This window comes from Sinocyclocheilus rhinocerous, unplaced genomic scaffold (assembly GCF_001515625.1).
Source record: "Sinocyclocheilus rhinocerous isolate Xijiao unplaced genomic scaffold, SAMN03320098_v1.1 scaffold996, whole genome shotgun sequence".
Lineage (NCBI taxonomy): Eukaryota > Metazoa > Chordata > Actinopteri > Cypriniformes > Cyprinidae > Sinocyclocheilus > Sinocyclocheilus rhinocerous.
This window is the reverse complement of record NW_015660490.1, coordinates 1,296,400-1,313,223: the sequence shown is the minus strand read 5'-3', so window position 1 is coordinate 1,313,223 and position 16,824 is coordinate 1,296,400. Positions and strand designations below refer to the sequence as shown.

The 16,824-nt window shown below is 36.2% G+C and overlaps 1 protein-coding gene across 1 annotated transcript in view; it reads right to left on the bottom strand.

Moving 5' to 3' along the window:
* The window catches only part of LOC107724947 (1,4-alpha-glucan-branching enzyme-like), a 180,799-nt gene that overhangs the window by 65,836 nt on the left and 98,139 nt on the right, over positions 1-16,824 (bottom strand). The window contains exons 11-12 of the mRNA XM_016534042.1: positions 10,609-10,719; positions 9,263-9,434 (exon numbers count right to left, since the gene is read on the bottom strand). Coding sequence (XP_016389528.1) covers positions 9,263-9,434; positions 10,609-10,719 — 283 coding nt within the window. The remainder of the gene's footprint in view (positions 1-9,262; positions 9,435-10,608; positions 10,720-16,824) is intronic.

The following is a 16,824-nucleotide window of genomic DNA, read 5'->3' as shown; positions in this document are numbered from 1 at the left end:
CTCGAGCCATAGAGGCCGGTGCGGGGGCTGGGGCCATGGCCTCGGAGGCTGCTTTGCCATGGCCTCCTGAACTACCTGCTCCGCCATGGCTTCCTAGTCTGCCGGCTCTGCCATGGCCTCCTGAACTGTCTGCTCCGCCATGGCTTCCTAGTCTGCCTGCTCTGCCATGGCCCCCTGAACTGCCTGATCCGCCATGGGTCCCGGCTCTGGAGGCTTGCAGTCCAGTGTAAGCCAGTCCTGAGGGGCCTCCAGAGCGCCCACCCTCCCTCCCCATTGAATGTTGTGTGGCGCGTGGACGCGCCTTCGGGGAAGGGGGAGTAATGCCAGTCCTGTGTCTTGTGTTTTCCTCCCCCACGTGTTCCATGACCCAGTTTTCCCTCATGTTTTATTATGTTTATTGAACCCAGGTGTTTCTCATCATCCCCTCATCATGTCTTGTGTATTTAAAGTGTTTCCTGTTTTTAGTTCCTCGTCCTGTATTGAATGTCGTCTTTCCCCGCTACGTGTGATTTCCTGGTTCCTCGAATATTATTAAAGTCTCTGTGTTTGAAGTCAACTCCTCGTCTCCTCGTTCCTCACTCTGTGCTCCTCACAGTAGCGGAGCGTGACACTTATGAATTTATGGACATTGAATGGCTTTTCTGAGGTAAATGAAGCATTAGTTGACATCGTTTACAAGCTGTTTTATTGACACTTTCCGTGGTTAAAACACTGACTGAGTGATTACAGTATATGAGACATGATACATTTCAGTAAGTTGTACTGTTTCTTTAAAAATACAGTACCTTCTTATGTTCATTCATGTTTATTTCATCTATAACGTAGTAAAGTTGAAGAGATGATCGGTTCACGTCACCGCTTGAACTGAGGCAGATACAGCGATCTGTCACAGCACATTAAAGAGCATCAAAACCAGATTTATTGTTTGAATTGGATGATAAAATTGTCAGAATTTGAACGCTCAGACATTTTTCTAATTTCAAAAGTAACAAAGCTTACTGTGATCATTGGATGGGAGGTGGGAGGTGGTTTAGTGAAGTTTTGTTCAACCATCAACTGAAAACAGCACAGACTGACAGTGCATTCCATTTGTACTCGGAAGTTGGAAATATCGAGTTCCCAGTAGAAACTTTGGCAACACTTTAGGTTCGGGAATACAAGAGTTTTCCCTCAATAAACTCCTAATTTATTTTTGATAGTAAGTAAGGTAGTTGCTGTACTAGTTATGTTAGGTATTGGGTAGTGTTAAAGGGGTCATATGATGCGATTTCAAGTTTTCTGTCTTTATATTTATTTTGAAAGATGAAGCTCGCGTTTATGGTAAGGGGCGTTACATTTCCGACGAGTGCTTGCTGTGTTCGGCCAATCACAATGCACTGGTTCAGCTGGCCAATCAGAGCAGACTGCATTTGTCGGAAGGAGGGACTTTGTAGAAAACGAAGCGTTTGAGAGAGGCGGGGCATAGAGGACCTACAATAATGTACAGTATTTGAAAAATAATGTGTTTTTTGAACATTAAAGCATGTCAACATATTCTGTTACACCAAATACACAAAATAATGATCTTTTAAAAAGCATCATATGACCCCTTTAAGGGATCTAGAATATGGTCAGCCATTAATATGTGCTTTATTAGTACTAAAAAACAGCCAATATGCTAGTAAATAGCGTTCTCTAATCTAAAGTGTCACCGGAAGTTTTAACTGGAATGAGTTCTGACCAGGAAACTCAGAGGAACTGCAACAACCCGACTTCAGAATCCAAAGTGGCTGCTCAGCAAAGTAACATAAGTGAAAGTTGTAATATATTGTTTGTTTGCACTTCTGTTTGTGTGTAGGGCTAGGTCGAAAATATAGATTTCTTGATTTTAATTTATTCTCTTTTTGATAAACCGATAACGATTCTTAAATCCCAAGAATTCATTTATGCCGTTTACAGTTGATGCGTAAACAAAACTTAATGAAATATTATTTGTAACGTCACATTTACCTCACACGTAACGTCACATTAAAAAAGGCCATAAACTCGATAGTTAGCTAGAAAAATGAACCCTAGAAAGGAGCATTTTGCTAAATATGACATCCAATGTTTAAAAGTTTATATTTCATCAACAAAGTAATTATACAATTTTATTATATAAACTTTATTATATATATATATTTATGTTTGTTTACAAATCACTTTAATATATTAATGTTCCAACTGACAGGGTTTATCATACAGGTTACAGCATTAGTTGAGATAGATTTTTTCCCCCCAAATGAATTCAAATAAATCAATATCGAATTGAATTTAATCGAGACCGAAACAGAATCAAATCGCAGGCTTATAAACTGAAATCGTGAAACTTGTCTCAATATTATCCAACATACATCTGTGGACATGATACTTCCACATTATCTAGGCAAAATACTGCTTTTCATGTGTTTTTATCGACTGGTATTGCTAACGATAGATGTGTCCATCTTGGCTTTCCGACTCAGGTGTGACGTCATTCAACGTCAGCATCCGACTTTCGAGGTAAATGGAATCCAAAATAAAAGATCTTGGTTCATCAAAATGAATATAGATTAAAACAGAGAAAATAACATTAACAGCCCAGCCCTAGCTGAAATGTTTACTTGGTGAGGCTTATTCCATTGGAGAAGCGCTAATTAAGCGTCACTAATTTGGTCAATGATTTCGGCCATCCAAAACGGTTTTATGTATTTTCGGTTTCCAAAGTTTCATCATCACTAATTACTAAGCACTTCATATTCAGGTTTACTTGTAGTCGGATTTAAGCACAGAATACAAAGTTATAACTTAAGGATAATTTTAGTGAACCTGACATCTTATTACGAAGAAGAGACAACTTCTTCCTTTTCAAATAAAAACAGTCTTTCAATGTAAAGCACTAGACATAGTCGAGAGCTGCCCTTGAAACAAGGTTGTCTGGAAAACGCGAGCAGCCATTAGCATACGCAAACACTGAGCTAGATGAGATGATCCTTTTAAAATGTGATTCAGGATTAATCCCGATGACCTATAGCTGAATCACATACAACCCTGTTTTTTTAGAGACCAATCAGTTTAGTAGTTTATCCTCCCCTTCATCTTACACAAACACAACACACATTTAGAGCTGAAAGCAAGTCCACTCTTAACTTTAAATAAACCTATAATGAAAAAATGCAGTTACTTGGGCCTTTATCATGACAAATATCAAAACAGGCCAACAGTCATTTGTTTAGGAAATGACTTTGGACTTCATGACTACCTCAAGCTCCCCAATCTCACACTCAATTTTTCAGGTTCGAACACTTTTTTCTTGTCTCTTTTATTTATTCTCATCTGTTCCACCTCGGTCTTGGAGAAGCAAAGGTAATTTATTAATTATCTGACTTTTTTTTTTTTACGGAGTTATGTGTTAAGGTATGTTCACATTAGCAAGCTTTTAGTTAAATTATCCGTTTATTGTCTGTTGTCAGTAGGGGTGTGCGATAACGACAAAAAATGATATATCGATGTTATTGTGCTGGTACCTTGGCACGTTTAGGACTGCCGGACATCTGAATTCCAAAGCTTTTGAATTTTTATGGTTTTTAGGCATTGGTACCTTTATAAGGCCAATTTTTTCTAACCTAATTAAATGTATGCATTACCTTTCGTGTTGAATTCTTAATTTAATTAATAAATTCAATCTGAATAGTAATACACTATAGGGCTGTTACCAATCAAATGAAATCAGTATCAACAAAATTTGTCTTTACAGAAGCTGCATCTGAAGCTGCATTTAGATGCATTTACTCAGACTGTTTAATGCAGGACATGAATGCATTTAACCTGCAGTTACAAATCCATAAATAATGTTTTGATGTTTTAAAAACAAATTAAAATCGCTAGTAGGTGGCGCCAAGTCAATGCATGAGTGAGTCATTAAGTCATTCATTCATCCGATTTGTTCAAACAGCAGAGTCATTCAGTAAGGCCGGGTATACACTGTGCGATTTCAGCAACGTTTTTATTAAATACCAACTCTCACTGAACGAGTTAATCGCATGCGTTGTCAAGAATTTATGTGTTCACACTATACGGTCTGTTTGTCAAGATGCAACTTGAATGCTCACACTCTACATGCGAAATAAACACGTGGGACCCCTGAACCCGGAACTGTGTAGCCTGTATCGCTTCCGTCCAAACCACACGCCATGTCGCCATGTTTTCATTTCTGTTTTCACGCAGTCACAGTGAGGGAAAAAATCACGGAGTTTAGGGCAGTAGGTTCGCAGTTCTGCTTCAGCTGTGTGATACCCTCACGAAGGGCCACCAAAATTTCTGACACATAAGAAATCCATCCGACCATCTGATTGCCGCTCTGGAGAGGCTAATCGCTTCTCGTTACCCTCTGTACACTACACGAAAAAAGACGCACGAAAAAAGCCAAAATACGGCCCGACTCAAAAAAGTGTCAGAATTTGGCTCAAAATCGGACAATAATCACACAGCGTATGCCCGGCCTAAGGAAACACCGTTGTGTGTTGCTCAGAGATGCAAAACAGTTCTGCTGTGAATTTGTTTGGAAATATTTTCGGTGGTGAGCAAAAACAGGAACTGTTGTGTCTAAAATGTAAGTCACTTAATATTAACTTCTTGTTTGTTTAACTTTTGTATAAAATTGTGCTGATATTTGGATAAAAAAATGGCACTCTTCATGTGATATGAAGTGTGCCGGGGGCATTTTTGCCCCTAAATGTTGAATTATGGGGGAATTCTAAATGTATTTTAATAAACTAAATCACACGACGAAAGTGTGAACACTAAATGTGCATGCTCAGTAGTGAGTAAATGATAAATGCATGGATTTTGCCCTTGAAACTAAGCTGAACAATGGTAAATGTGATTGCCCCTTTAGGCAACATGAAATCACAATTTAACCTTATGTACTTTCTTAATACATGTTCTTTATACTGACACCTGCTGGCACGGATGCATGAATACATGTCAATAGTCAAACTGGTCGACCTCAACGTACCCACTGTATATATATATATATATATATAGTATTATAGTATATTATGCTGAACTTTCGAGTGCTTTTTGACCCACTTACGTAAAACCTCAGTACATCTTTATATGTGATTTCATAGTTACTTTGAAATATGCTTCAAGTGTACTGCATGACAAGCTGCTGTGGTAAAATAACAATGACAAGCATTTATGGTCAAATAAAATACACTCTAAAGTCATTTGTATTGAAACTTGTATGTCATGTATTGAAATTTGTCATTACACATTTGTAATGATGAAGTTGCAATTTAGTAAATTTAAAATATATTAAAAAGCTTAAGTGGCCTTTTGATTTCATTAATATTATATTATCTGCAAGAACAGGTTTTTAAAAAGATTTGAAAAACATCTGAAGTACACTACAATACAAGTGTCCATTCAATACAATTAAGCACACTTCTTTTTCACAAGGGTTCACTCAATGCTTTTTTTCAATTAATAGATTTGGGGACGTCGTTTTAAATGAATGTTAATTTAGCTAAATTCTGCAGCAGCTGTGACTGATCAACAGCATGGTTTGAATACAGTCAGTCGTTGCTCGGTGCTTCTGAAGGTGATCCAGAAGTTTTTCTCCATCTCTGAAAGTCAACGTTCATTTATCTCACTCTCCACCTGCTGATTTAATGATGAAACCACTGAGCCATTTCATTGTGTTATAATGTCGAGTCTCTGCCTCACAGCGCTCATCTTCTTTCTGCATTGCAAACATGGCCGTCATCTCTTTGTGGCATTTTAGTTTGCAAGCATCTTCTGCCACTAGAGAATAAATAGATGGGCTTAGTCGAGTTGAGGGTAGCTCAAATTGATTTGCTTGCTCAAACAATTTGTTCTTGCTTTGCACAGGCTAAATGACTTCACAGCCATTGATCCATTGACATGACACGTCGTCCCGTATTTACCATTGTTTTGTGTTCTCACTTTGGCTTGTTGGCTACCTTCATTTTTATAAAGAGCATGAAAAGGCAAATTTAAGGGAAATTATTATTATTATTTTTTTTTGTAACTTAAAAAAACGAATAAGCAATAAGTGAGACAAAAACCTAAAATTCCCATCCGATGATTAATTTGAATCTTTTAATTATATTTAATTATTTTGAGAGATGTTTTATGTCATTTATTTCAGGAATAAACATGTCAGAAACTTGGATAATGCATAGTACTTAATCCCTGTTGTACTAAAAACTTAATTGGGAGGAATAATTCAAGTCCAGATAAATCTTAATGATCCTGGGACCCCACAATTAATTTTGTCCTCTGTAGAGGGCATTCACTTATACATGTCACTGGTTTACATCCTGGACTTTACTACTGTAAAATAAAAAATAAATACAAAATAAATAAATAAAAACATTTTTATGTTTTTGAATTCTCTTTGACATAAAAATAATAAATAAATATATATAAAATAAAATAAAAATAAAATAATTTTGACATGTTTTTGACATCTGACAAAAAATATATAATATAAAAAATTTAATATTGTTTTTTTCATGTTTTTGACATCTCTTTGACACAAAATAATACAAATATAACAAACAAACAAATGAATAAATAAAAATGATAACAAATATTACAATAAAATAAAATAAAATAATACACATTTTTGTCATGTTTTTGCATTTGTCAGTAGCTATGTATCCATCCACCTATTTTGATGCGCATTTTGGACTATCGCATAAAAAAAAGCCTGGATGGAAAGGCCAAGATGCGCATAAATTCTAAAAATGCGCATAAAAAACGTATGCACACAATTGAGTAGGATAAACTTTTTATCCGATAAGAAAAAATGTCATGTGACTTTGTGCTATGAGACGGGATAAATTGACTAACCAGTGGACCGATCTTGTTCACAGCATCTATATGTTGTTTTGGTCGTTCTGAAATGCCTGAGGAAAGTCTGTCATCAAAGTATTTCTGTATAATTACTGTCTTACATGACTGCGTTCCCAAACAGCAGGCATCCACCTCTAAAAGCAATGACCGCATTTATTGGTTTTGCCCTATTTTACCCAGCACGGGGTTGTATTTACCCCAGCATTTTTTAGAGTGTACAGTCAAATTCCAAATGTATGACATTGTGGATGGAAATGCCAAGATGCGCATAAATTCTAAAAATGCGCATAAAAAACGTATGCACACAATTGAGTAGGATAAACTTTTTATCCGATAAGAAAAAATGTCATCATGTGACTTTGTGCTATGAGACGGGATAAATTGACTAACCAGTGGACCGATCTTGTTCACAGCATCTATATGTTGTTTTGGTCGTTCTGAAATGCCTGAGGAAAGTCTGTCATCAAAGTATTTCTGTATAATTACTGTCTTACATGACTGCGTTCCCAAACAGCAGGCATCCACCTCTAAAAGCAATGACCGCATTTATTGTGTTACGTCTGCTCTCTCTGAAGCACAAGTAATTTATTACATATGACAATTATTACATTCAGTGGCTTCTCCTAGTTTTCTTAGAGATATTTAGTGCCAGTTTATCAGCAAGTGACGATTTTGTTCTCTTTGACTCGTTGGATGGAAACGGTGCTTTATTCGCAAATGTTTTATGCGATATTCTAGCTTTGCTCACAAGTTAAATTCGCATCTTTGGATGGAAACATAGCTAGTATGACGGCTGCATGTCACGTCTGAAGATCTCTTAGAGAGCTGAACCAAGTATGTTTTCTTGTGAGCAAACATACCTGCTGTCTCTACATTTCACATTCTTCTAGCCTTTGGCTTTCAGAGGCTTAACCGACTGAAAAATATATATTCAGCTGGGTCACAGCACCATTAGGAGAGTAATCTCAGTCAACAGAGAAAGGCTTTTTACAGATATACTACAAGTGAAGAGTAGAAAGTGTCTACATCAGGCAGTCCACATCTGTAGCCGTCATTACTGTTAGTGGTATTGGCAGAACAAGAGCAGCAGTAAACAATAACAGCACTCCTGTGTGCAACATGGATGAGTCTGCCCATATGTCCACAAACACAAAGTAATCTGTGGGGCTTGGGTCGTGTGTGTGGTATGAATATAGCATTGGCTGGGGAAAAGACTCTCTTTTAGTCTCTTTTAAACTAAACCGATGAGTTAATTTATGTAATGTGGTAGTACAGCATCAGCAGGTGGGGCTAGTACACTGTTTGGGCTGATTATTGACCAAGCTGACAGCCAACAACTTCAAGTAATAATGATCACTTCATAAATATTACATATGGCAGAAATGATCAACTGATGATGTGTCAAGCCACATTGGAGCTATTAATGGAAGAAAATGGTAATTGGTGTTTGAAAAGATGGAATTAAATACCAGAATGGAGCCAGACCTGAATGTCAGTTTGCTAAAACAATACCTATAAAAAGGCTAATTCGGCTAATGGTTAATATTACCCGATAGCCCATTCGGCCTAAGCTACTGGACAATGTAATGTAAATATAGGGCCATGTACCATGTAAACATTATGTAGGTTTCAGAATTGAAGGCATGTGTGACAAGAAACAAAACACAAAAGAACACAAAAAAACAAAATAAAACAATAAAACAAATGAAACAAAACAAATAAACAAACACAAAAGAACACAACAAACAAAATAAAACAATAAAACAAATGAAACAAACAAATAAATAAAAAAACGAAGCTAGGGCTAGCAAGTTGGAAAAAAATATATTTTGTAGTTATTCATAACTATGAAAAATAATAACATTTGAGTTATTATTATATCAAATTATGTTGTAATATTTTAATTATTGGATAGAATCAAGAAAGTCAAGACCTCTGATGTGGGACAGGTCAAAATCACCATTTTAAGTGAGGATACAGATATTTGCTGTGTTCAAAACTAGCTACTTTACATGGTAGTTTTATGGTAGATAATAGTTTATCTAACATATCTAATACTTTTAACAACAAAAAACATGTGCCTATATGTGCCTCAAATGCTGAAGAAAAATAATGGCACACCGAATTCAAGGAAAGTGACACAGCAACAAAACAAACAACAACAAAAAAAAGTGCAAAAGTATATTTTCAAAATTTTCTAATTAACTAAATTACAGCTGTTTTGGTGCAAGGAACCTTGACTAATATTATCAAAATAAATGTTTTGGTTGTTTTCTTATGACTACTTTTTTTTTATCGGTACATTGTTGCAAAGATAATGCACCAACATCCTGCACGTCCAAATGTGGACTACTTTTTTTAAGTGAATGCAAAGACTCACCCATGAAGTTTAGGTAGCCCTCTCCTCCCAGGCTGTGGGTAAGCAGTCGGATCATCTTGTGGAGCTGGATGCCCCGATCAATAACGGAGTTCATGGGAATCGAAGTGCTCATGTTGGTGTACATATCCTTGTCCATCAGCCAGAAGGCCAGAGTTTTGTCTCCCACCAGGGCCTGACAGAATGGGCAGATCAATAATACGAGCATGAACACCACATTAGATGAAATGTTTGCTGGTTGATGAACAGATTTTGACTGGTTGCATTTGTTAAACGGGGAACAACTACCATTTGCCCGGTACTACACAAAAACATCATGGGACAATAAGAACAAGACTGAATAATGTCCTGATTTTAAGTGTAACTGTACAGTAAACAGCAAGAAGTTGCCGATCAATAACGGAGTTCATGGGAATCGAAGTGCTCATGTTGGTGTACATATCCTTGTCCATCAGCCAGAAGGCCAGAGTTTTGTCTCCCACCAGGGCCTGACAGAATGGGCAGATCAATAATACGAGCATGAACACCACATTAGATGAAATGTTTGCTGGTTGATGAACAGATTTTGACTGGTTGCATTTGTTAAACGGGGAACAACTACTCATTTGCCCGGTACTACACAAAAAGATCATGGGACAATAAGAACAAGACTGAATAATGTCCTAATTTTAAGTGTAACTGTACAGTAAACAGCAAGAAGTTGATTCACAAAGTATAAGCAATAGTATTCAGTATTCACTAATTAACGATTATAAACTTTGCTAAATATATTACATGAATATATATATATATATATATATATATATATATTCTTGTATACTATTAAATAATTAAAAAAAAAATCTATTTCCTACATAAGCACCACAGCTTAATATGTTGCAACCGCTAAGCCAAGGTTCCGACGTTCATTAATATTTTAAAACATCATATGCAGTTTCACATAGGATCTGCGATTCTGATGGAAACTTTATTGCAATGCTAAACAGGTGGTCTATTGATGAAGTGTCAAAGTAAAGTTTTACTAGTTTTAGCACGTTTCAACTCAGACTCACTCAAGTGTCTCATATTGAGTAGCACAAATCATTATTCCCAGACCTCGGAAACACTACACAGAGGAAAAAACAAAGAGAAGAAAGGAAGACAGGAGAAAAAACAACACCAACAACAACAACAATCGGCTCTAGTCGTGGTGTTAGAATGTGTACAAACAGGATGGATGAGTTAATTTCTCATTTCCCCCTCGTCCCTAGAGGTCTACAACCTGATGTGACACCAATTTCCATTCCCAATGACACATTGATTACTTTTCCTTCACTCCACACTGGAGGAATGTTTCCGGACAGCAGTACCTGGTCGTGGCTTTCAGCGTAAGCGATGCATTTCTCGCCGTATCGCCTGTTGGTCATCGTGAACACAATGTTTCCCATGTTCCAATCTTCGTCCTTGAACTCCTTAAGGATCTGAGAATGGAAGAGAATGAGTGAATATATAAAAGGGAACAAGGAGAAACAATTCTCACAGTACTTCATGAACAAGTCTTCCATTCTTTCTTGTTTTCTCATCATTTGATCGCTATTTTGACATAAACATCCACTGGTGTGTGTCTGGTTAGTTCTAGCCGAAAGCAAGATTTCATTTTCTTTCTACAAGCTTGGGCGCCATTTCTACAGTATATGAATCCATCATGTACTGCACTCTACAGTGAGATTTTGAAAGGATCGCTATTTTGACATAAACATCCACTGGTGTGTGTCTGGTTAGTTCTAGCCGAAAGCAAGATTTCATTTTCTTTCTACAAGCCTGGGCGCCATTTCTACAGTATATGAATCCATCATACCGCAGTACTGCACTCTACAGTGAGATTTTGAAAGAGATTAGGGCGGTAATGTTAGCTCTTGTTTATTTTATTTTAGTACTATTGATTTTTCCCCATCTCAGTTTTTGAGGATGCACTGCCTCCCTTGCCATTTCACAGAAAATGTCCCTAACTAACTAAAAGTAGCAACGCTGCTAACTACACTTTTCAGTTGCCTGACAGCAGCTCAGTTGTTTTCAAAACACTTTTTTTCAGTTACTACTTTGTCCAATGTGTAGCATAATCAAAATGCTACTCTGAGACTAAGGATATAACTGAAATTGAAGTCATTGAAAATATTTTCTCATAGCTCTCAAATCTCATTTTGTGCAAGTTCAAAATGCACAAGTTTCAGTTCAATTATATGACATCCTACTAAATATTTGAGTGTTTAACCATTTAACATAACATTATGTGAATAATGTTTATGTGAGTTATGAATTATGTGAGTTGCTAGCGCACTTTAATTTAAAAACAGTTCTTGAATATTATAAATAAATGAGCAAAAAATGTAAATATTATAACATTTCTTAAGTACAATTCCTAAATATGTATGTCAAGAATACTAATTATTAACACATTATTAAATATTAAACACTTTAATAAATGGATTTCCTGAATATTATGTACATATTTCAATATACTAACTCTTTAAAAATTATGAAATAATTAAAATATTTAATGATACACCTGCAAAACATAAATATTATACATTTTCCTAACTGTATTTCCAACTTATTTCTTCAATATTATTTCATCTACACATTTACATATTCCAATTGACCAATTCTTTATAAAGTATTAAATCATTTAAACAAATGATAAATTTGCAAACATATAAATATTAAACAAAATTTTCTAAATGTCTTAAAATGAATTTCTTGAATATTATTTACATATTCCAATTGACCAATTCTTTATAAAGTATTAAATCATTTAAACAAATGATAAATTTGCAAAACATATAAATGTTAGACAATTTCTTGCATTTCTAATCAATAATTTTTTTTCCAAAATTTTCTGATTATTATTTACATATTTCAATATTCTAATTCTTAACAAAGAATTAAATAAAAAATATAAATACATGTGTGTAAATGTAGTTGTTATAAATTTATAAGTATTATAATAATATATGTATATTTTTAAAAAGTATATTATTAAATGTAAAAAAATATATTATATTTCATATATTTCATTGGAAATTAATTGTATTACCATTAACAGTTGAAGCAAAGTTCAAGTTTAATAACTGAAATTGGTTAAATTGTTAGTGATGATCCATCAAACACTACTTGTGTATACACATTTGAAGGCTTTGAAATTTGAAGACAAATTTGGATCAATGCATGCTGTGGTCTGTCAGGATTGGACTGTCATTTGTTGTGTTTTGCTCCCCATGTGCTCCCCGTGACCCAGTTTCTCCCTCATGTGCCCTTATTTGGTCGTTCCTGTCCTCATTGTCTCTTAATTTGTCATTCTGTTCACCTGTGTTCCTCCCAATTCCCTCGTTATCCTATATATTTAAGCCCCAGTCTGTTCAGTCTGTATTTGTCGGGTCTACCAGTTGTGTATGTGTGTCTTCCTTCCCTCCCAAGTGTGGATTTACCCTGTGTGTTGGATTGAATAAATGACAGTTTCGTTTATCCACGACTCCTTCGTTCCTTCCGGCAGCATATCGTGACAACATCTATTTAAGCCCCAGTCTGTTCAGTCTGTATTTGTCGGGTCTACCAGTTGTGTATGTGTGTCTTCCTTCCCTCCCAAGTGTGGATTTACCCTGTGTGTTGAATTTAATAAATGACAGTTTCGTTTAGCCACGGCTCCTTCGTTCCTACCGGCAGCGTATCGTGACAGAAGACCCGACCAAGAAACAGTATTACTTCGTGTTCCCCCTCCGTTTTGTTTCCTCGTTTTATTATGTGTTTTTGTTTCCGTAGTTCCTCGTGGATCCCCTCGCTGCCAAGTTCACCGCCCTAGCCCGCAATGACCTTTCCCTGTTGGAGTATGCGGTTGAGTTCAGCCAGCTCGCCATTTTAACGGCGTTCGACGACGCTACGCTGAACTCACTGTTCTGGATCGGGGCAAATTACTAATTACAAATTACTCGCGAGCCCACCATCAGTGTGATGCGAGCTCCGCGGGTCTGCCATCCTCCATTGTCACCGTGGCTGGAGAATCCCTTGCCTTCGCCTCCAGCCTCTAAGCCCCAGACTCCACCTCGGCCCGTCGACCCAGCGGCTTCACCATGGCTCCTAGCTCCCTCTCCGCCGTGGTCCATCCGTCCACTGGCTCCACCGGGCTCCCTCCATCGCCAAGGAGTGCGACAGAGCTGAGGATCGCCACGGAGCCAGCGCCTCTCGGATCGTCAGACTAAGTGCGAGAGCAAGCTACAATGAGAAAGCCGCGGACAATGAGAGCGCGGAGAGGAGCTCCGCCCCCTGCACCGTGGCTGAGGGCGAGCTAATTACGGATCTGGGACTGTGCAACTCCAAAGCAGAGAGGGCTCCCATTCCTGAGTTAAGCCCTGAAAGCCCGGAGCCATGTGCTCCCCGTGACCCAGTTTCTCCCTCATGTGCCCTTATTTGGTTGTTCCTGTTCCTGTCCTCGTAGTCTCTTAATTTGTCATTCTGTTCACCTGTGTTCCTCCCAATTCCCTCGTTATCCTGTACATTTAAGCCCCAGTCTGTTCAGTCTGTGTTTGTCGGGTTCCGGGTGTCCGTCCTCCTCCTGAGCCTCCTCCCAGTTCCCACCCGTCCCTCCCTCTGTTGGTTATATGGCGCGAGGACGCGCCTTCCGGGAGGGGGGCGAATTGTCAGGATTGGACTGTCTTTTGTTGTGTTTTGCTCCTCATGTGCTCCCCGTGACCCAGTTTATCCCTCATGTGCCCTTATTTGGTCGTACCTGTCCTCGTAGTCTCTTAATTTGTCATTCTGTTCACCTGTGTTCCTCCCAATTCCCTCGTTATCCTGTACATTTAAGCCCCAGTCTGTTCAGTCTGTGTTTGTCGGGTTTACCAGTTGTGTATGTGTGTCTTCCTTCCCTCCCAAGTGTGGATTTACCCTGTGTGTTGGATTTAATAAATGACAGTTTCGTTTATCCATGGCTCCTTCGCTCCATCCGGCAGCGTATTGTGACAGTTATAAAGTCAGAATTGTGTGATATAAATTTACAATTCTTAGAAATAAACTCGCAATTCTGAGAAATAAACTCACAATTCTGGTTTTTATCAGCTGTTTGGACTCTTATTCTGACGGCACCCATTCACTGCAGAGGATCCATTGGTGAACAAGTGATGCAATGCTACATTTTTCCAAATCTGTTTGATGAAGAAACAAACTAACCTACTGTACATCATAGGATGGGTCAAAAAAGCACATCTTTTAGTTAATTGCATTTAATATAAATTTAAATTATAATACATATTTATTTAATTTCAATTGTGTCAACACTTAAACACTGCGTTCAGTTTGCACTTAAGTACACTGCTGTTCAAAAGTTTGGGATCAGTAAGATTTTTTATGTTTTAAAAAAATATTTTATACTCATTAAGGCTGCATTTATTTGATCAAAAATACGGGAAAACATATAGAAATCTTTTCTAACAATAGTAATAGTCTTTGCTATCACTTTTTATCAATTTAACACACCCTTACTGAATAAAAGTATTAATTCCTTTCAAATAATTAAGAAAAAAAATTTACTGACCCATTAAGAAAAAAAAGTTACTGACCCAAGATTTTGAACAGTAGTGTATATTGTAAAACATATTTATGTTTTGAATAAATGCTGTTCTTTTTAACTTTTTATTAATCAAATAATCCTGGAAAATTGGATCACAGGTTCCAAAAAACTGTTTGCAAAAACTGATAATAAATCAGCATATCAGAATGATTTTTGAAGGATCATGTGACACTGAAGACTGGAGTAATGATGATGAAAATTCAGCTTTTCATCACAGGAATAAATTACATTTTAAAGTATATTAAAGTAGAAAAATTATATTTTAAATTGCAATAATATTTCAAATATGACTAATATTTTTTTCTGTACTTTTGATCAAATAAATGCAGCCTTCATTTTTTCATCATTTTTCATTATTATTTCTGTAATAAGTACTCTTTTTATAAATATGCTGAAGTGTACTTTTTTTTTTTCACAAGAGGAACAATGGCAAACAATAAAATTTCAAGACAAAAAGCAGCACCTGACAGAGAAAACTCCTTTACAGTAAAAACACACTGTTGTCTGTAGTTTTACTGACGAAAACATCTCAAGTTCTACACATCAGCAACTTTCCAGCGGCAAACAAGGAGGGAGGAAAGACTTTTTTGTATTCCTCACATCACTCATGGTGATCTGTTCGTGCTGTGTGTCTTCACCACACACACACACACACACACACACACACACACTCCCACTCCACAGGCCCCCTATGAAGCAGACTGACTGACAGCAGTGAGGGAAGCCCATGAGAGTGACAGGCATGTACTGAGTGAGATTGCACCTGACAGGTGACTGACATGCAGGAAAACCTTTATATTAGCCCACAGCCAAACAATCAATGGAGAGACAAAAAAAGGCAGGGGTGTTGTAACCGTCACTACCGCTGCAATGAAGAGAGTGCTGCAACGAGAACTGAAAGCCATCGCTCTTCATCTTCAGCCATCTCTTCATTTACCGCTCAGAGTTTGTTCTGAGGGGAAATGTCTGTTAGGGAAACCTTTGAATCACACGATGTGACACCTTCAAAACATCTTATATTTAAACAAACCTATTGCAGGCTGGTGTATAACTGTGTTTATGTTGATTACAGGTTAAAGAACAAGAATAATGGCCAAACAGAACCATACAATGGGACAAACAAACAACGTATTTGGCACACAATATAAGAATTGTAGATCAAAACAGATCAAAATCATTAATTTTGACATCACGTTTTTATGTAAGTTTGTTTGTTAATGAATTAGCTTTAATAATAATAATAACAATAACAATAATATTAACATATATTATTATTATTATTATTATTATTAAATAAAACTTTTCTCTTTCAGTCAGTTAGTTTAACCAAAGTTTAAGTTTAAATAAATAAATTTAAATAAATATAAATTTTAAATAATAAATAGTTTATTTAAATAGTTTATAATAATAATAATAATAATAATAATAATAACATATACTTTAATCTCACGAGGACCACAATGTTTACATTCTGTGGTGTTATTTTATTGCATGTATATGACATGTCAATATCTTCTGGGAAAGTGAAGATAATTCAAAGCTATTACGTTATGGCAGACTAGTAAAGTACTGAATGGACAGAAAACAACTTTAGAAGTCAATATATTGTTTGCTGAATATACAACTTTTTCTCTTTCTGTCAATTAATGTTGAAGGTCAATGAGAAATACAGATCAATCATGGAATATATCATTTGAAAGAAATGAACATTAGAAGATTAGAAACTAATCTTTAACTAAACTTTAAAATGACAAATTATTATTATTATTAATATTACTATTATTATTATTTGTCAACTATTTATTATTTAAAATTTATATTTATTTATTTAAAACGTAAACTTTTGTTAAACTAACTGACTGAAAGAGAAAAAGTTGTATTTAATAATAATAATAACAATAACAATAATATTAACATATATTATTATTATTATTATTATTATTATTATTAAATAAAACTTTTCTCT